The sequence below is a fragment of the Emys orbicularis genome, chromosome 10 (assembly GCF_028017835.1).
Source record: "Emys orbicularis isolate rEmyOrb1 chromosome 10, rEmyOrb1.hap1, whole genome shotgun sequence".
NCBI classification, from domain to species: Eukaryota; Metazoa; Chordata; order Testudines; family Emydidae; genus Emys; species Emys orbicularis.
The window spans coordinates 67,749,461-67,770,725 of record NC_088692.1 but is presented as its reverse complement, the minus strand read 5'-3'; the positions used below and the strand labels follow the sequence as shown (position 1 = coordinate 67,770,725).

The following is a 21,265-nucleotide window of genomic DNA, read 5'->3' as shown; positions in this document are numbered from 1 at the left end:
CATATAGGCTCTGATCCTACAGTCCTACTAGGATAAAACATTACTACCTTCAGTGGGAGCTTTGTCAATGGAAGGACTGTGGAATTCAGCTCAGAGAGTCTGATTCTCATTTACACTAAAGACACTTTATGCTGCTCTGACATTGTAAAGGGGCCTTAACACTGAAATAGATTACATTTATAGCATGTTAAGGCTGCTTTCCATAGCTAGAATGGTATAAAGTGGCCTTAGTTTAAATGAGAACCAGGATCAGAGAATGAGTATGGCTGACTTGAAAAGATTTTATTATCACTGTCATTATTAGTGCTTAAAAGTAGTATCTCTTTAATTCAAAGAAAATTCAATCACCAAGTGATACAATTAAAAATATCTATGAAACTACTGGTTAAAATATTACCTTGTGACTATGTAAACCATGAATTATACTACTCGTCTTTGTAGCTTATCTTTAGGAGTTTAATTGAATTCTTTAAATTCAGGTCAGAGGTGAAATAGTTAATTTCATCTAAAAGGATATAAGAAAAAAAAGATTGGAATGACTTTTTTTAAACAAGAAAATATACTTTTTATGACAGCTAGTATCTTCAACATTAGATTCTTTGCTCCCAAATTATTACCATTGTGGAATCATCTCTAACTCCATCATAAAGTGAAGTATCAGAAAGTGGATTTGCTTTCTGACTTTTCACATCAAAATTCAATGCACTACTACGGAATGTTTCAAAAGTCATAGACGATACCCAGATAAAATAAGGTGTCTGGTTTATTTATTTATTTTTTCAAATTTACTTTAAAAAATCAATTCTTGCAAATAATAAATACATAATGTGCACTGGACTACAAAATTCTATGATACAGATGATTTCAGAGAAAAGTCTGGTTTTAGAATGATCTAAACTATCTCTAATAAAAGAAGGTAGTCTCAAAAACAGAATTAAAAACATTTTATTTTACTACAAGTTGATGTTTGCTATATGTTAAAAGCAGATTACCTTTACTATCTAGTTGTGTTTATTTGTGTTTTCAGTAACAACATTTGATAGTGTAGCTAATATACTGAATTTATTCCTGGCTAACAAGTTGTCCTAGCTTGTTTTTTTGTGTTTGTTTTATTTTGATTTGCAACTCATCAATAAGTCATGGAAACTACAATAGAAATGCTACATCTTTCTAAAGGACATTTCACATTTGCAGATTGAAATTTCCTTTTTCTTTTCTTTTTTTGTAGCCCAAGGTTTCAATCTTCATTTGTATTTGAAAACAGCATTGCGGCTTACGCCCAGACCTGTAGAGATAAAAGTCGAACAATTCTTTAGAGAATTATAGTTTATATTCCATACAAACACATAGGTTTTATACAAAAGCCTGGTTAATTTGCATGAGAGCCTAATTCTTTCCTTGGAACTTGTAAATGATGTTAATGGTAAAGAGTTGAGGGTGGAGCAGTTACTTTAACTGATAATTTCATAATTTCCCAGTGTTTAATTGTTTAGTGATAATGTTCTGCTAACACTTTCTTTTAATGGTGAATATATTCCTGACCTGGGGAAATATTTAGGCGTTATCCACTGTTTGCAGCAGTAGCCATGATGTTACTGGGCTTTAATTTCTTTGAAACAACTGGTTTCATATTCCATCTCCTGGACATTTTCTATAATGAATTTACCAATGGAAATCCCTGTATTTTTGGAAAGAAAAATCCCTTACTCGTAGAGTGTGATCCCATGATCCTGAGCAGAATGCAGTTCCATCAGGTGAAACTCGTAAGGTGCTAACTCGGTTTTCATGACCAAACAGAATGGATACACGAGACCCTTTCAGAACATCCCATACATTTATGGTGTAATCATTGTAACCACCAAATAGTAGGCGACCTGCAAACAGAATCACATTTATACAGAATAATGGCTTAAATGGTTAAATAGTAACAGTTAATGAAAGGAGAGGAAGGAGGGTTTTCTGGCTGAAGCAAAAGCTGTTTGTAAGAAGTTTGAGGCAGAGTCAGGAGTAGAAGTCAGATCTCCTGATACTCAATCCTATGCCTTAAATACGAGGCCATGCTCACGCTACTTTCATGGGCACTATAGGATGTTGCTTCAACACAAAGGTGTATATGTTCATTCTAAATTGGACTAAATTACTCTTTATGCACTCCAAAATAATATCATGCAAGTCCAGCCTCAGATTTTGGGTGCCCACTTTGCTACAGAAAATTATGCTTAACATGTCAATATCATGGCTCTGCATGAATATTAATTGCCAGTAATAGCTGACCAGTGGAGGCCCTCTTCTGCAACTGAAAAGTAATGGTATTTGAGCCCTCTTTTTTAAAAGAGTATTAAAAATTCCATGATTGCACTTATTAAAAACATGCAATATCTTTCAACTGTTACAGATGAGAGATTAATTCAAAAGAGGGATATAGACTGAAGGCAAATAGAGCACTTTAACAATTAATATCAGACAAAAATATTCTGATGATATTCTGGGTATGTTTATAAAATTGTTTATAAAGGGTTACCAAGTGATTAATAGATGTTTTAATAAATGGTTAATAAATTATTATAGCTTGTTATAGAGTCCAACAGTTCAATATCTTGCTCACAACTGTGGCTTATATAACCACCTACAGCAACTTCTACTCATGTGCTTATAAGCACCTATATCATATACTACTCAGGTCTGTAACATGCTTATAACATCTATTAATCATTTATTAACCTTTCATGAACTATTTATAGATGTACCCTAAATACAAAAATTGACCAATATTCTATTTCTAGTTGCATTTGAGGTGGATTTAAACATGATGGGTGAAATCCTGGCCCCACTGAAGTTAATGGCAAAATTCCCATTGACTTCAATAGGACCAGGATTTTACCTCATAGCCACATATTATTTGTTGATAAAATTAAAAAATAACCAATTACATTACTTAATAAAAAAATCTTTTACAAAGGAAGAAGATATTTTAATGGATGGAAAATTTCTTTCCATATTTAATTTAGCTCTTGTTTGTAATAACAAATGTTCTCAATTTAAACTGAAAAAGTATTACATTACAACCTCAGCTGCATCCCAGTCTAAATGCCTCCCCACAGCAAAAAACTACATATCCCCCAAAATTCAAATCTCACCACTGAGAGAGAAATCCACGCTAGAAGCTCCAAAAATGATGCTCTCTTTGGAATAAATTGCTACTTCTCTATCTGCACGAAGGTCATATAAACGACACTAGAATTAAAGCAAAAACAACATATGTTCATCACTAAGGACTAGACCCAGTTGCTGCTCCCTCACCCTGTGCAAAGTATGAGGAGGAAGGGGACAGGAATTCCAACCCTGTGGGCATGATGTGGAATGGCCGTGCAGCTTCTGCTCTTCTGCCTATGGACTATAAGAGTACCTGGGACCACTATACAGGCTGTTTAGACATCTGGATCCTAATTGTGATCTAAATGCCCTAAGGCTGACTGACCTAAACTGAGTGATCCGCTAGCCATTCCTCAAATCATCTCTCCATGCTGACATAGAGAGGAACTGTGGGTTCCTGGATTCAGAGTATACACATACAGCTCTTCCACAGTCTATCTGCCCTCCTGCTTCATTATGTGTTTACAATTGGAGGGTGCGTACAGCTTTTTAGGGCTTGCCAGAAAACAAGAATTCCATTTCACACAAAAATGGAAGCTTTCAGAATTTGTTTTCATTCTGCATCAGGACGAAAAACAATGTTCACAATTTTTCATGAGAAACCACAGAGGGAAATTCCAGAAAATTCCATCCTAGACCCGAGAAAGCTTCCCAACGAAAGTTGAACCACAATCAATACATTTCCACACAACATTTCAGTTTTGATTTAGAAGAGTCAGCATTTTCCAACCAAAAAAAGCACGCACCTTTTGCTGAAAAATTTCCATTCAGCCCTACAGCCTTTGGCTTCACAAGTCCATTACTCTATTATTTGCCAATATGTTTTAACTTGTTTAATATGGAAACTTCTATATTCAGACCAAAAATGTCAGCAGCCTGGAGAACAGCACTTACTCAGCCCTGAAATCATGTGTGCTTTTGAAACTGTATTTCAACTAACCTGCCTCAATAAGTTAAGTCTAAGCAAACACTGGCTAGCTGGGGTTGTTAATATTAAGTCTTACTAATGAAAAGTGGCTAATATTCAAGTCTGTGCATAAAGCAGAGACTATATTATTCACAGACCTGTTATAAATTACAAGGTATTTGAAGTCAGCGTTTCCTGGAGCTATGAGCTAATGAATAATTCTGTCAGAAAATTCTGACAAATGGGTCAGTTCACTCCAGGTGAGAAAAAGCCTATATCAACATACATTTATGACAGCCCATCAATTAGTCAGGACACTCAGTTCCACAGCATCCCCAAGCATTCTTTTTGGGTGACAGAAGTCTTACAGTGCTGCTCTCAACATTCTCAATGTAAAGCAGCAATTTGCAATTTCAAATTAAAAAAAAAAAAAAAAACAACCAACCCAGTAGTCAGAGGAACTGACCCACCTCCATCCCCCAAAGTATGAAGATGGAATTTTCCATTCTTCTATTTAGTTCGGAGGAATTCACACACAATTGATTAGATGGGTTTTTCTTTTTAACTAATAGCACAGTTGCCATAGTTTGTGGCACTTTTGAAAAATGAGTGTGTTCTCATATGAATTTTAGTGATGGAGAATTTCTCCATTTCATTGCCTCCACAACGCAGATCCTTACAGTATGATACCCCTATTTGCTAACATACACTGTACTCTCAGCTAGAGGTATTCATTTATAACAGAGGGTTTTGGCTTCTAAAAACAGCATGCATTTTCTCATGAAAGCACACAAAATGTCTGATCCCAAACCCATTGAAGTAAATAGGAATGTTTCCATTGAGTTAAATCAGCTTTGGATTAGGCCCAAAATTTGTTACATTGTCCGAGTACTTCAGTAAGACTTTGTGTCCCATCCAAGCTTAAAGGCAATGCTTGAGCAAACAGAAAATATCTCCAAATTCCTTCTGAAGATCCCCCTTTGAAGTCTGACAAATTTCAGCCCAGATTCTGATTCCTTTGTACCCATATGGAGACCCATTGACTGCGGATGAGAATCATGCTGCAAAACTGGATCATTATGGGATAATAGCATGTTACATGCAATATGCTAACTTAATGTGCCATGTCCTTTCCTAGGGTCTTATTCATAGATTTGAAGGTCAGAAGGAACCATTAAATCATCTAGTCTGACCTGCATAATGGAGGCCATAGAATTTCATCCAGTTTCTCCTGTATTGAGCCCATTAACTTGAGTGTGGCTAAAATATACCTTTCACAAAAGCATCCAGTCTTAACCTGAAGACTTCCAGAGTCAGAATCCACCCCTAATAGAGGATAACGGCCTACTAATGCTACGAGCTGCTGGAGTTACTCCTTTACATCAAGGGAGAGAGAACTGTGAGTTGGTGCTTAAAAACCCATATCCAACCCATATCCTGTCTTTGCTGATGCCTCATGATGGGGCTGTCATATGTTCACCACTTTTCAGAGGGTAAAGCTGATGTTAGTTTCTATAAATTTCTCTCTGAAGTGAGAACATAAATTTGAGTGAAGTGCAAACACACATATTGATACAGCATCAATCAGTCTCCACATGAACACTTGGAAGTTGGACAGTCTATACTCCAGAAGTAGGTTGGCGCAGTGATAAATATTGCCTGTGTTTTTGTGCCTTCATGATTGTTGCAGCCCAGAGTACGTTAGACTGACACAGTGCTGACAGACTGGCCCACACAGAGCAGCAGCTTAAAGCTACCTTTGGCACAATCACTTGTGACTTATGCTCTGTATCATCTGGCCTCACCAGAGGATCTGGGCCAGATCCTAGAGCAGCCACAGAGGGGAAGGAGTTTAGCCCTCCTAGCAGTTCCCATGAATGGAGCACAATTTAAAATGGCAGAGAGTCAGTCGAAGGTTTTAAGGGAAAATTTTCAGCTGGACACTATTTATGTGCCTACAAAACTCGGGGGAGCATACAGCAGCACATGCAAATTTAGTTTGCTTGTGTAAACAGATGTGACTGCAAATTTTACAGGCAGATTAATGGAGGGAGTTTGAGTATTTGCCTAAAAATCTTTTTGAAACTCCTTGTATGCCTCCCATAGTGACCCTGCTCATCTGATAGCATGCATGAAGCTGGAAGATCTCACACAGAAATTGTCCCAACCCCAAAACCTTCCAAAGGCCAGCTAGGAATTCTGCAAGCATTTCCCTATATCTACATATTAATAACTTGGGTCTAATAAAATCACTTCATGTGAGCTGTGAATTTGGCCCATTCTTCGTAGGGATTTATGATATGAGACTTAACAAATCTTTTCCAAATGAAGTTCTTGAATGAACTTACTGTGGCATCATCAGAGCCAGAGGCAAAAGCATCCCCACTTGGGTAGTATCTGTGCAGGGGGGAACAGAGTACAGTAATGTGTTAGTCAAATGAAGTAGGCTTTCAGAAATAAAAATCAACACGTAGCTTAACATTACACGGTTGTAAAAGTGTTCTGCCAGAAATGCACTGACCTGACGCTATTGATATCCGATTCGTGAGTTTCGAATGACTGGATACACTGTCCAGACCTCATGTCCCAAACCATTGCTTTCTTGTCACACCCCTAAAAATAGAAATAATTACCCCCATTATACACACACCAATTCACACAGGTGAAATCAACCCCACATAAGACTTAAACACCCCCTTTCAATCCCAATTAAGCTCTGCACCTCACATCTCCTAAAAGGATACACTTTAGCAAAGCTGCTCCAGATACTGAGGCTATATTTTCAGAAAGCCTGAAACTTGGTCCCCCTTTTTATGAGCATGCAAAGATTTGCAGGAACAAATCTGAGCATTTGCACCACTTACTGCCTGTTTGGCACCTGCAATTGATTAGAAGGAGGCACCAGCACTCAGATTTGCACCTGCAATTCAGTTATGCATGTAAATGTTGCACCACAGAAGGTGGGCCACAGACCTCCTGAAACTTTACCCCTAGGGGGTCTGGCAGAAATACATGCAGTGAGATTGTACAGAAAAACCTTGCAGTTGTTTCAGAAACTTTCTGGAATAAATACATTACGATTAGATAGATAGGTAGAATACTCCCTTGCAGTACGTAAAAGGAGCTGTTGGAGAATTACAGGCGGCAAAACAATAGTTCAGTTAAACTACTCAGCCATTCTGTCTTCTCTATCTTTTTCATCCTTTGTCTCGTTCATTTCCTTCCTTTCTTCCCCAGGAAATGTTCTCTTGTTGTGAACACTAGTTTTATAATCAGAAGCAGCACAAGACTTACTGTCTAATTACATTGCGCTACAGCAGGTAAGAAAGTGGGTTTCCTATTTCTTATACGGCCAGCACTGGTGGGTTGAACATAGTGCTGAAAGTCAGGATCCTCCTGAGTTCTAATCTTGGCTCTAATGCCGACTCGTTGTGTGGCCTTTGGCAAGTCACTTGGGCCCAGATTTTCAGAAGTGGCTTCTAAGTTTGGCCACCCAGTTTTAGAAACCACTAGGGCAGGGGTGGGCAAACTATGGCCCACAGACCGGATCCGGCCCGCCAGCCCTTTTAATCCAGCCCTCGAGCTCCCACTGGGGAGAGGGGTCTGGGGCTTGCTTGGCGCTCCAGCCGGGGAGCAGGGTCGGGGGCCGTGCCACGCAGCTCCCGGAAGCAGCAGCATGGCCCCCCCTCCGGCTTCTATGTGTAGGGGCAGCCAGGGGCCTCCACTCTTCACGCTGCCACCGCCCCTGCAGCTCCCATTGGCTGTAGTTCCCGGCTAATGGGAGCTGCAGGGACGATGCCTGCGGACGGGGCAGCGCGCAGAGCCGCCAGGCTGCGCCTCGCGTAGGAGTGGGAGAAGGGACATGACACTGCTTCCGGGAGCCACTTGAGGTAAGCGCTGCCCGGAGCCGGCACCTCCGAGCCTCTCCCCATGCCCCAACCCCCTGCCCCAGCCCTGATCCCCCTCCTGCCCTCCAAACCCCTCGATCCCAGCCCAAAGCACCCTCCTGCACTCCTCATCCCTAGCCCCACCCCGGAGCCCACACCCCTTCCTGCACCCCAACTCCCTGCCCCAGCCCTGATCCCCCTCCAACCCTCCGAACCCCTTAGTCCCAGCCCAGAGCACCCTCCTACACCCCAAACTCCTCATCCCCAGCCCCACCCAGAGCCCACCATCCCCTCCCGCGCCCCAACCCTAATTTCGTGAGCATTCATGACCCGCCATACAATTTCTATTCCCTGATGTGGCCCCCGGGCCAAAAAGTTTGACCACCCCTGCACTAGGGCCTGGTTTTCTGAGCTGCTGAGCACCCCACACCTCCAACTGAAGTCAGTGGGAGCTGCCAAAGGTCAATATCTCAAACCAATCAAGCCCTAGCAGTTTATATAGCAGAGGCCCAAAAATAGAGGCAGCCAAAATTAACATGATGTTTGAATCTCCAGTGGCCATTTCTTACCAGCACTCCTCCAGTTGCTACCAGTGGTGGAGATGCAGTGCAGCAGCAGCAGGCTGGAAATCAACTCTCGAGTAGCCATAGCCCAGGGCTGTTCATGCCGAGTGCCACCTTCTCATCAAACCCTAAAAATCACTGTCTGGGGCCCTGCGCTGCTGCCCGAATGCTGTTTCCATAGTTGTATTCTGCAATACCCACCATGCCACTAAACTGCTTCACTGACTCTTTCATCACTTAACATGTTTGATATAAAAAATGACTACTTAGTTCAAATTTTATGGTGCATTCTTCAAATGACCTTAACTAGAAAATGAAACAACTGCAATAATCTCAGCCAGGGATAGCTCCATCCATGGCTCTGAAGCCATTTGCTCCATAGCTAGTTTGGTATTAAACCTACCCGCAAGAAAGAGTGTAAAGAATTTTCCAACTGGGCCTGCTATTGCAAGGTGCAGAGCATGACTTGGGAAGGGTGGATTATACTCACAACTCCCACTGAGATCACCCAGCCACTCCTAAGAGGTACTCAACACCTCACAGGGTCAGGCCCACAAGCGTCTCATGGAGAAGACACTGGCCTGGGAGTCTTGTCTTTGCCACTGACCTGCTGTGTGACGACCTTGGGCAAGTCACTTCACCTCTCTCTGTCTCTGTTTCCTCCCCCAGCTTTTGTCGGTCTTGCCTGCTTAGGCTACATCTACACTACAAGCTAGTGGTGAGATTCCCAGCTCACGTACACATACTTGCACTAGCTCGATGACAGCTAGTGTGAGTATAAATAGTGATGTAGCCACGATAGCACTGGCAGAGGTGCCAGTTTAGCCATGCAGTGAACAAACCCACGCACATCCTCAGCATGGCTAAGCTGTGCCGCCACTACCCAGGCTACTGCGGCTGTCCTACTGTTTATACTTGAACTAGCATAAGTATTGCGTACGCCAGCTGGAAATCACACCCCTAGCTTGTAGTACAGACATAGCCTAAGCTCTTCAGGGCAGGGACCGCTTCTTAGTACGGGTGCGTACAAACCTAGCATAATCAGGCCTTGATCTCAGGTGGGGTCTCTAGGCACTACTGTAATACAAATAAGAATAGAAACAAACATCTGCAAATCAGTGATAAGAAAAAAGTTCAGATTTTTGGGGTTGGGGAAATCATATTTAAAGAACTGTGGAAACAGTAACATGAGAAGATAGGGTAATAACTAGACTTAGCATGGGAGGCACTCTGCCTTTCTTTCTGTTCAGGTTTCCATAGTCACCAGAGGCATGTGGTGAACATATTATAGGCCCATCCTGCTATGGGTTACTGCTTAGTTAGTGTATTCCTCCTCAGTAGGCTGTAGTATATGCATTATTTATTTTTAAGAAGACAGTTGGTGGTTAAACTAAACAGTCTCCTCGTGATCCATTCCTCTCTCTTTTAAATCCCTTATGAAATTAAATCACAACTCTTCACTTATGATGTCATTATTTAAATGGAAGAACTTTCCATCTGGTACCAAAGCACCAGATAATTAATGCTCTGCCCAGAGAAGGAAATTCATTGGAAAGGGAACATTTTGGATTTCAAAACCCACTCACATTCAGGGCCCAGCTCTGCGTTCCTTGCATGCCCACCACTCTCACTGACATCTATGGGAGTTTGGGATGCAAGAACAATGCGCAACCTGGCTCTTCACATACACGGTTCTTGCGCTGATTCCTCTGTGTGGAGACAGGTTCTTTAAAGGGGTAACATTTACCCCACATGGAGCGGGATATTCATTTTTAACGGAATTAAAAGGGGGTTGAGTACTGAAACCAAGGGTTCAATCCTGAGGGCACGCTTGGCACAGTGCAGCAGGAAAACGCAGAGGTTACTCTAAGGCCTGGTCTACACACTATTTTTAGCTCAATAGTTAAAACTGGTCAACCCTTCCTATGCATGCAGTTGCAGATGCATGACATCATATGTAAATATGATTATATGGGCCTAGCTTAATCCCTTACATTTATGGGGAAAACTATCCTGGTATATGCACCTTTACACCAAAATAATTGCACCCACACTAGGGGGCTGTACCACTTTAACTATACCAGTGTCAAACTAATATAGGGTATGTCTTCACTGCAGAGTTAACTTGATTTACCAGCACTTGAATTACTCCACTTGAGTTAGGCTAGCTCAAATGAGTGCAGCCACACTGTGAAATAACATTGGAGCTGCTGTGTCCACACTGGGGCTGTACACACTCTTGTGTGGCATGAAGATTTCTGGAATCATATACTGTAGTTCTCTGCACTGTAGTGAGCTTAATGGCTCTATGCATTCTCTCTCAGTGAATTGTGAGAGAGAACCTGTCTGTCCTTTATGGGCACTGGAAGACTAGCAGCACTCGAATGGAGCCAGCCTGCATCTACACTACAGACTGATCGTGTTAGCAGCTGATGAATTGTACTAGTCTGACCTGTAGCCTGTACCCCCTGAAGGACCAGCCAACTTGTGTTGAAAGCACCATCACACTAGAGTTAAGGGTTTGTGAGTGAGAACAGGACTCGAGTTAGGAGCAACACTCAAGTTAACTTTGCAGTGAAGACAAGTCCATAGTTAAAGCAGTGGGTGAAGACAATCCCTAAGACACCTTTATGCCTCCCTGATATACTGCCTGACATGATGTCAAAACAGCCTCCACCATAACTCAGTTGTGCAGCTGGACAGAGCAGTCCCCTAGCAACCAGTCAAGGATCAGGTGAAGTACTGCGTGCTTCTGTCCCATTTCTGCCATCCCCTCTCTGATATTCCCCTAGGCGGAGGAGATGGGAGAGCAAGTGGTATAAATCCTTGATGGCCTAATTAAAGTAGCTGAATGTGCCATTAGTGCTGCTGAAGAGCAAAGTGATGGGTGAAGATCTGGCCCCACATAAATACCTAGGGATGATCTCACTTGTGTTGATGCTAAACCAGTCCCCGAGCTACCTCCAGGCTTCTGGGAGGGGGTTATCAAAAAGATGGCATATGCATCGACTGCCCCACCCAGGTGAATTGAGCACAGCTCTGGCACCCCGATGATCAAGCTCTCTACAGGAATCCAAGTAGGGAACGAATAGGGTGAAGAAAAGGAGGCAAGTGTGAACAGCCATGTGCAGCAGAACAGAATTCTATCTATGGAAGGCCTACGCCACCTTCCGCTCTATGAACTTTTACTGCTTTAACTCTTGGTCTTTCCCCTTCCCAAGGGAAGCTTTTGATCATGTGATGGATTATTTTAATGTAGGGTGGAATTTGCTAAATACTTTAGCTACAGTCAATCTGATGGCGTTTGGGTTTGACCTTTCAGGAAAAGTGTTAATTTGCTCCAGCTTGAGAAGTGTGCTTGCAGTGACAGGACTACTTGCTCTGTATGGTCTCTCCCCATATATCCCACCCTCCTCTTTAAACAATATCCCAAACTTCCCCTTTTCCTACATACCCTTCCTTTCCCCTTCCTTCATTCCTTGTTTTATATCATAAAATAAAAATCCCACTTACCCCAGACACAAACGTATTTCCTGTTTCAGAAGGGGCCAGATCCAGGCACAAGACATCAGCCCCATGCCCATGAAAACTTTGTAGAAGCTGCCCACTCTCAACATCCCAGAGGGCACACGTTCCATCTCCACTAGCGGTCAGGATCTACGGTAGGTGAGAAAAGGGCAACAATACAACATAACATAAAAGCCTCAGGTTCACTCAGAAACCATTGTGCCTCCCACGCGCAACGAATTGGATTTTACAGTTGAACCTCAGAATTACAAACTGATCAGTCAACCACACTCCACAGCAGCAGAGAGAGAGAGAGAGAGAGAGAGAGAGAGAGAAAGCAAAATGCAGTACAGTGCTGTGTTAAACGTAAACTACAAAAATAAAGGGAAAGTTTAGAAAAAGATTTGACAAGGTAAATTAAGATGGTTAAAAGCAGAATTTTTTTCTGCATAGTAAAGTTTCAAAGTTGTAGTAAATCAATGTTCAGTTGTGAACTTTTGAAAGAACAACCGTAATATTTTGTTCAGAGTTATGAACAACCTCCACTCCCAAGGTGTTTGTAACTCTGAGATTCTACTGAACTTAATGTTCAATAGATCCGAGTCAGTAAACCAACGTGGATCTCAGCATGGTTTTTTCAAAAGGAAGGTGGCAGAGTTGGGGGCGGGGGAAAAACAGAATATTGTGATAAACACAGCAAATATTAACTTAATTCTGTTCTCAGTTGTTTGAGGGGACACCAACTAGTGCATCCAAGCTTGTGATCTGCTGGTATTTCCATTTCAGCCAGGAAGTTCTTAGTCCCAGATCGGTATGTCTGCCCTGTCCACATTAATGAAACTGGAATCCAAAAAGGGTTAATTGAAGAGTTGGTGGATTTAAATAAACTTTTTAAGCTCCTCTTATTCTACTACCTGAAACAGCCAGGTCTGGAGCCAACAAAATTCGTATAAATTACAGATAATTTGAATGTGGCATCTTTTGTGTGCATGAGCTTAGACCAACAATTGTTTGGCAAGTCCATCACATGTCCTAAATCATTAATGTGTGACTGGATTTGGACATGTAATGACTGAACGTTGCCAACAGCTACTCTCATCCTGATGAAGACCCTCAACTGTACAAAACTTCCCTGTGGCCATCAGCAGCTCTTACACAATCACAAATTTTGTATGCTGAAATGTTGTCTGATGGTTCAGTCCTGTATACTGAACAAGGAATCACAAGGCTCACAACTTAAGTGCTAAGGTGGCTCTCCCTAGACAAGTAGTGGAAGAGACATGGATCATACCCATTTTTTTTTAATGCTTAGTGAAGCAATTGCTAGGGAAGTCAGCGGTGGTTGGAAGCCAAAATGAATCACACTGCAAGGGGAAAAATAATCATGCAAGTAGAGAGAGTCACTTACAGGGCTACACGTGGGTTAAAAACAAATTATTTTTGGCAAAAGCTCAGATTTGGTTACCCTTCAGTAGATACAGGGGCACTTAGAGGTTTGTAAAAATTGCAGGACAGTCTGTTTTGGGTCCTGCTGTCCCCATTGCATGCGGAGATGTGCTAAAATTTTGGGATTGAGGGTGTGGAATCGAATCCTAAATTATGATACATTTTTGTATTATGAGGAATAGTTACATTTTCAGGATGAGACGTTGAGATTGTCAGCTGCTAGATTATCAGACTTTCCCATCTTGATAGCCAAATGAGCAGCATAGAAGGATGTGCAGGGGGAGGGGCAGACAGAAGTTTTAAGGGTGTGATCCATTTTTAAACACAGAGCTCTTCATTATATTTTATAATAAGCATGGTTAGTTTGGAAATGTTATGAACTCAAGTTGAAACTATTTTTATACAAAAACATGGAGTGCAAGATCTACTTTGCTTATCATGTTTTAGTCTTCTAGCTAGACTTTCAGCAAGTCTGGAAACACTGGATCAAGTGTCTTCATCTGCCACCTCGTGGTAATATTCAGCATTTTACCAGGCTTTTGGGTAAAACACATTCATTCCTGTCCTTGGAGTAATAAAAATGTGTTAGCTACAATGATACAGAAACCAAGGCTGAAATGTTAGGATATTTTGGGGCTCACAGAAGACTCCAAACGTTTGCTTTCTCTGGAATGGACTAGAAATGCTTCATAGTCATTAAGAGGTGAGAGCATCTCTAGCGGTTTGAGGAAGAGGGGGACCAGGGGACATAGTGTACTTAGATTTCCAGAAAGCCTTTGACAAGGTCCCTCACCAAAGGCTCTTACATAAATTAAGTTGTCATGGGATAAAAGGGAAGGTCCTTTCATGGATTGAGAACTGGTTAAAAGATAGGGAACAAAGGGTAGGAATTAATGGTAAATTCTCAGAACGGAGAGGGGTAACTAGTGGTATTCCCCAAGGGTCAGTCCTCGGATCAATCCTATTCAACTTGTTCATAAATGATCTGGAGAAAGGGGTAAACAGTGAGGTGGCAAAGTTTGCAGATGATACTAAATTGCTCAAGATAGTTAAGACCAAAGCAGACTGTGAAGAACTTCAAAAAGATCTCACAAAACTAAGTGATTGGGCAACAAAATGGCAAATGAAATTTAATGTGCATAAATGTAAGTAATGCACATTGGAAAAAATAATCCCAACTATACATACAATATGATGGGGGCTAATTTAGCTACAACGAGTCAGGAAAAAGATCTTGGAGTCATCGTGGATAGTTCTCTGAAGATGTCCACGCAGTGTGCAGAGGCGGTCAAAAAAGCAAACAGGATGTTAGGAATCATTAAAAAGGGGATAGAGAATAAGACTGAGAATATATTATTGCCCTTAAATAAATCGATGGTACGCCCACATCTCGAATACTGCGTACAGATGTGGTCTCCTCATCTCAAAAAAGATATACTGGCACTAGAAAAGGTTCAGAGAAGGGCAACTAAAATGATTAGGGGTTTGGAACGGGTCCCATATGAGGAGAGATTAAAGAGGCTAGGACTCCTCAGCTTGGAAAAGAGGAGACTAAGGGGGGATATGATAGAGGTATATAAAATCATGAGTGATGTGGAGAAAGTGGATAAGGAAAAGTTATTTACTTATTTCCATAATACAAGAACTAGGGGTCACCAAATGAAATTAATAGGCAGCAGGTTTAAAACAAATAAAAGGAAGTTCTTCTTCACACAGCGCACAGTCAACTTGTGGAACTCCTTACCTGAGGAGGTTGTGAAGGCTAGGACTATAACAATGTTTAAAAGGGGACTGGATAAATTCATGGTGGCTAAGTCCATAAATGGCTATTAGCGAGGATGGGTAAGAATGGTGTCCCTAGCCTCTGTTTGTCAGAGGATGGAGATGGATGGCAGGAGACAGATCACCTGATCATTGCCTGTTAGGTCCACTCCCTCTGGGGCACCTGGCATTGGCCACTGTCGGTAGACAGGATACTGGGCTAGATGGACCTTTGGTCTGACCCGGTACAGCCGTTCTTATGTTTTTATGTTCTTAAGAGACAGTGACTCAGGAGTACTTGAGTTCAATTCCCAACTCTTCTACCATCTGTCTGTCCTCTGCATGTAAAATACTTGGAGATCCCCAAGTACAGATATTACTAATGTATGTGCAGCTGGCTTGGAGATCCCCAAGTACTGATATTACTAATGTATGTGCAGCTGGCTTGGAGCGGGGCAACATGGTTTTCACATTGCTGCATGAGAGGGCCTGCTCCTGTGAAGGAGCTGTGTGTCTCCCACAAAGTGATGAGCGGCTTTCCTTGTTATTAACATAAGGTACTCAGCTCCCGGCAGGATGAGGCCTTTCAGTCATGTTTGGGGTTATTCCATGGGTGGGAGTAAGTCCATTGTTGATGTGTCCCAAGAGGAAAGGAACTGCTCAGTGCATCCAAATGACTAATATTTAACCAAAAAGTAGTACTGGGAAAAGCTTGTAACTGTTTATGCACATTTGACACCATAGCCTAATTGTTTTAAAAGTAATTTTATCCTAGGGTCATTATACCAGAAATGGAGACTATTTCCCAAAAACCAGCAACCCAAAGGAGAGCTGTAAGGCCAGCTTGGGTTGAATTTTCTGATCTCTCTTTCTTCTTTTCACTGCTATATTTTAAACAGCACTACAAAATATCACTCAAAACAAACACCTATTGATCCCCAACTCAATATCTTTGTATAGCTAGACTAAGCTCTTCGGGTCAGGGCTCCTCCAGAGCTGTCTGTCTAAAGCACCTACGTACATGGTTGGTGCTACACAAATAATAAATAGTAATTTATTCAGTATAATACCTATTGTATCTATATCTATCTATAATATCTATTGTACTCTACATGAGCATAAAAGAAAAACTCTGCTGTTTTCACTCCTTGATTATGAAGAGAATACTAAAAACCTACAAAAATAAAAAGCCATGGTTCACACAGGTATAACCAGGAAAGCAAAACACTATTTTTGTATTTCACAAACAACATTCCACCTAATTTAGACTTCATGTTTACTCTGCCCTAATTATACTGGACTCCTGCATTGTAAGGCCACAATTAAGTACACTAGAGCACTCTGGGTAGATCCTTGACTTTCCTCTGTTTCCATGGCAATAGACTTGAATCAGCATCTCAGATTCATTACTGAAACCACATAATGGCAAATAACAGCTCACTCTTGGGTAGCTCATGTCCTGAAATAGAAGCAATCCTAACTGATATTTCCTTAGGAAGAGCTGTAAATATCTGTAAATAGCCAAGGAAACAAGCATATCTTTTCTATCCAGACTTCATAGTCTGCATAACAATGAAAATACCCCCTCTTCCCATTTATTTTGCTACAACAGTATATAATAAGCATAACATCAATTAAATTCTAAAACCAGAGTGGGATAGACGATTATCTTGGAATCTTTCATGCCCACATACTCTCATGATCTTGCAGGAGCTGGGGTTTATTTATTTATTAAATAGGAAGGATGGTCTTGTAACTAAGGCACCAGATTGGCACTCAGAAGACATGCGTTTTATTCCCCACTCTGCCATAGGATACCTGTGAGATCTTTGGCAAGTTACTTGGTCTCTCTGTTTTTCAGCTCACCTGATATATATATTTTATATATATAAAAATTTATAAATAAAATCTATAAATATATAAAATCTGAATCAGCACATCCTTACTTACAGCCTCTGTGAGCAAGAGCTTTTATGGAGCTTTCAGCAGAGATGGATGCTGTCCTTCTTAGCAGGAACCACTGCCTTGCACAGAATGTGAATACCCCATTGCACAGTGACCATCTCTGGTGCAAGGAAGCATACTTTGCAGCTTCCTGCAGCAGCAAGTATAAATCCAGCTCATGGTTTTGTATTATATGCTGAATCTGAATGTATTTACCTGCATGTCTGAGTTAGTGAAGCTGCAGGCAGACAGGTAGTTTGTGTGCATTGCAACAGATTTCTTCTTTGCAGCCATATTTTCATTTTTATCAAACGTCAGTGGATACACAGAACACTTATTGTCCAGGCCACTAGAGTTAAGAATTAAAAAAAAAAAGACAGAGAAAACATTAATGACAAGAAAAAGTGGGATGAGAAACAAACGTAAGGGTGAAATATACTAAAAATTCTGCAACACCAAATCCTTACAAATGTAGATTTCCATTCTATTACACCACCTGGGATTCCCATATGCTAAGAGAATCCCCAGCTGCTTCTTTATGGCAAATGTATGGCTATTTTGTACTGCTTGAACAGCTGGAAGTGGGACTGAGGACCTAGTCCCTAGTATTTATTACATGCATTTAATTAATAAACTGCTTGTTACTGAACCACAGTCCATCCAACATTTATTGACAAGTAATCCAGTAGTAACCTTGCAGTTAATCTTTTGAATAAAGTCAAATTGCCATTTTTCTATTGAATTAAGTTTTTAGTATTACTCTCATGATGTTACCATTTATCCAACTTACTGAATTTGGCACATCTTCTATGGAAAAAGACATATAGCAACAGATGCCTTAAAGATAATACTTTCAAAATAGCTTGAAAATAGGCAGTGGAAATATTGACTGTGTTGCTGAAAAAGAATTCTTTGGAATAAAGTATTTAACATTTGAGGTTCCATGATCTAATGATGAGATGACAAAAAGCAGGAGTTCAATTTCTTTGTGTACTAAATTTGCACATAACTTAATACAGTCTCAAGGCCCTACATGCCCTTGATCTGCACATACTGTGAAACTCCCTCTGACACCATATTGCATATTGGATCAGGCCCATATTGCATGTTTTGATTACTATGTGACTTTATTCCTATGGAATAGATATCTTTAGCTGTCTGTGCTTCAAACTTGAATGTTACTTATATAGGCCCAGGGCAATATGAGGTCCTAAGATATTTTCAGAAGTTTGAAGCATGGACAGATTTCTGCTCCATATGAACAAAGTCACGAGGTTATCAAAATATGCCATTGAAAGACTCCCATTCATTCCAAGGGGTTTTGGATCAGGCCCTACTTTGGGTCCATTTCTCCTCTCATGCTGGTACAAATCAGAAGTAACACGACTGAAGTCAATGGAGTTACACCCATGTGAACCAGTGTGGGACAGAACCAGGCCCACTGGATGCAACACTTGCCTAAATGCTTATAGCAGTTGTTCCCAAACTTGTTCCGCCGCTTGTGCAGGGAAAGCGCCTGGCGGGCCGGGCCACTTTGTGTACCTGCCGCGTCCACAGGTTTGGCCGATCGCGGCTCCCAGTGGCCGCAGTTTGCTGCTCCAGGCCAATGAGAGCTGCTGGAAGCGGCGCGGACCGAGCCACGATCGGCTGAACCTGCGGAAGCGGCAGGTACACAAACCGGCCCGGCCCACCAAGCGCTTTCCCTGCACAAGCGGTGGAAGAAGTTTGGGAACCACTGGCTTATAGCATCCAAATGTTATCACTGTCAGTATTTGTTAAGCTGTCAATCAATTCCAGTGATGGGTAAAGACGGCCACATATAAAGATTTTTTTTAAAAAATAATACTCATCTGATTAAATTGGATAGTTGCTTTTTTCTGCTAAAACTACTAAATATCAGGTCTTTTCCCTAGGATTCCAAATTGTTTTCTAAAGCATTCTTGAAGAAAGGGGGGGAGGAGAGGGGAAGGGAAGAGTCAACATTTTAAAATATTCCCCCAGCTCCATAAGTTACATTTACTTGGGACACAAAGTCACAGCTCCTCTAGTTTAAGAAGTTGCAAGAGCTTTTACTTACCCACAAGCAATGGCACATCCAGATGGGGCATATGCACATGCCATCACCCAGGTACATGGCATAGTCACCGCATGTTCCTGAAACATAATATTCTCCTTACAGATCAAGAATCAACTTCTGAGTGTATTATCATGTCACTAATTGGTGTTAAAATTACCATACAGAGGCCGAAATTGCTCAAATGCAGTCATGACCCCTTGCTGTATTTAATGAAAATAGACAACAGATCAGAGACCATGCCCATTTTTTAACAGATTTTTGCTCCTAAACCTGAATAGTGGAGAATCAAGCTGTAATTCAAGATCAACTTTCCTTGTGAAAGCAAGAGAACGTATGAGGATGAGAATCAAGCCACAACTGCCAAGTCATGCATTTCTTGGTACCTCTAGCCTTATTTCCCAGCACAAAGTGACTGGTTGTGAATTACTCCAGGACAATTGTGTAAGATGCTAGGCACCTGTAAGGGCCACTTTAGAACTCTCCACATTTTGGATGGTCATTGCAGCATTTGTTCAAAGGTACATTACACCGGCCTGTTTTTATAATGCTAATGACACTTTTTATTAGCTATAGCTTCTGCTAAGGCTACGCAGACCTAAGGCCTGGTCTACACTAACCCCCCAATTCGAACTAAGGTACGCAACTTCAGCTACGTGAATAACGTAGCTGAAGTCGACGTACCTTAGTTCGAACTTACCGCGGTCCAGACGCGGCAGGCAGGCTCCCCCGTCGACTCCGCGTACTCCTCGCGCCGAGCAGGATTACCGGAGTCGACGGCGAGCACTTCTGGGTTCGATTTATCGCGTACAGACAAGACGCGATAAATCGAACCCAGAAGTTCGATTGCCTGCCGCCGAACCAGCGCGTAAGTATAGACAAGCCCTGAGCCACACTGGGAGGGAGCAGCATCTCTCATGCAGGAACATCTGGGGACATTATGGCTAAAGAAGCCAGGAGAAAACACAAGGGGTCAAAATATGCCAGGGCACATGCTTATTCATGGCACTCACTACAGATATTCTATAGGTGTAGCCTGCACGTCGCCAGCCCTGCTCTGCCACCAGCCAGTGCCCAGAATAATGACATGCTCGAACTCCAGCTGGAGAGCAGAGTGTGGGAAGCTCAAACTCCCAAGCACTTAGTGCCCAGGCAGTGGTGCCAGGAGATCTGGTGCACTGAAGAAGATAGAGAGGGAAGGGTTTCCACTTCCATCTCTAGCACATCCGCGCAGTGCAGCCATATTTGGCTTTATATACAGAAACTGTAGAAGTCCACTTACCTTGTTGGTAGTGAAGGAATCCCACACTATCACCTTCCCATCCTAAATTCAACACACAATGGAGAGAGAAATTAGGGGCTTCAAAGTGTACTTTCACTCCCGTATTTCAGAGATCTGGGCAAAGCACTGCTGTTAACTTCTGTCCCACATGCCATTTCCCCAGGAAATGTGTCACCACCTTTACAACACTGCTATTAGCAACAGTGAAGTGCGCTATGAATCAGAGACACCGCATAATTAGGCTAGTTATTTCTGTAAATGCAACTCCAGTGTGCCTCTGGAAAATCAGTCTTAGCACTCACGACTCTCTTTAAAAGACTTTTCCTTAGCCCACAGAGAGAGCAAGACCCTCCCTCTCTGGCTGTCTACACTATGAGCTAGGGGTTATACACCAACTTGCACTAGCTCAATGAGTGCTAGTGTGAGGATAAATAGTAGTGTAAACGCAGTAGCACGGGCAGTGGTAGCAGCGGCATGGCTTACCCATTCCCAGTACACACCTGCCTGAAACTGGTGGGCATGTACTTGACACAGCTCAGCCGTGTCTCCACTGCCCCAACCCATGCTACCAGGGCTATATTGCTACTTGTACTCATGCAAGCTTGCTAAACACTAGGATGAGTATGCGAGTAGGGGAATCAGGCACTAGCTCGCAGGGTAGATGTAGCCTTTAAGTGAAAGGAAGGAGCTGTTCTCAACACTTATCATGGAGATCATTATCTTCTCAAGAAACAACCACCT

At 41.9% G+C, this 21,265-nt stretch overlaps 1 protein-coding gene across 1 annotated transcript in view; it reads right to left on the bottom strand.

Annotated features, from left to right (window-relative positions):
* Positions 1 to 1,662: 1,662 nt before the first annotated feature.
* GNB5 (G protein subunit beta 5) overlaps positions 1,663 to 21,265 on the bottom strand; it is a 33,876-nt gene continuing 14,273 nt past the window's right edge. Inside the window, exons 4-11 of the mRNA XM_065412711.1 lie at positions 20,525 to 20,566; positions 19,246 to 19,322; positions 17,385 to 17,517; positions 12,024 to 12,167; positions 6,582 to 6,673; positions 6,409 to 6,457; positions 3,138 to 3,234; positions 1,663 to 1,874 (exon numbers count right to left, since the gene is read on the bottom strand). Of these exons, the coding sequence (XP_065268783.1) occupies positions 1,663 to 1,874; positions 3,138 to 3,234; positions 6,409 to 6,457; positions 6,582 to 6,673; positions 12,024 to 12,167; positions 17,385 to 17,517; positions 19,246 to 19,322; positions 20,525 to 20,566 (846 nt within the window). The remainder of the gene's footprint in view (positions 1,875 to 3,137; positions 3,235 to 6,408; positions 6,458 to 6,581; positions 6,674 to 12,023; positions 12,168 to 17,384; positions 17,518 to 19,245; positions 19,323 to 20,524; positions 20,567 to 21,265) is intronic.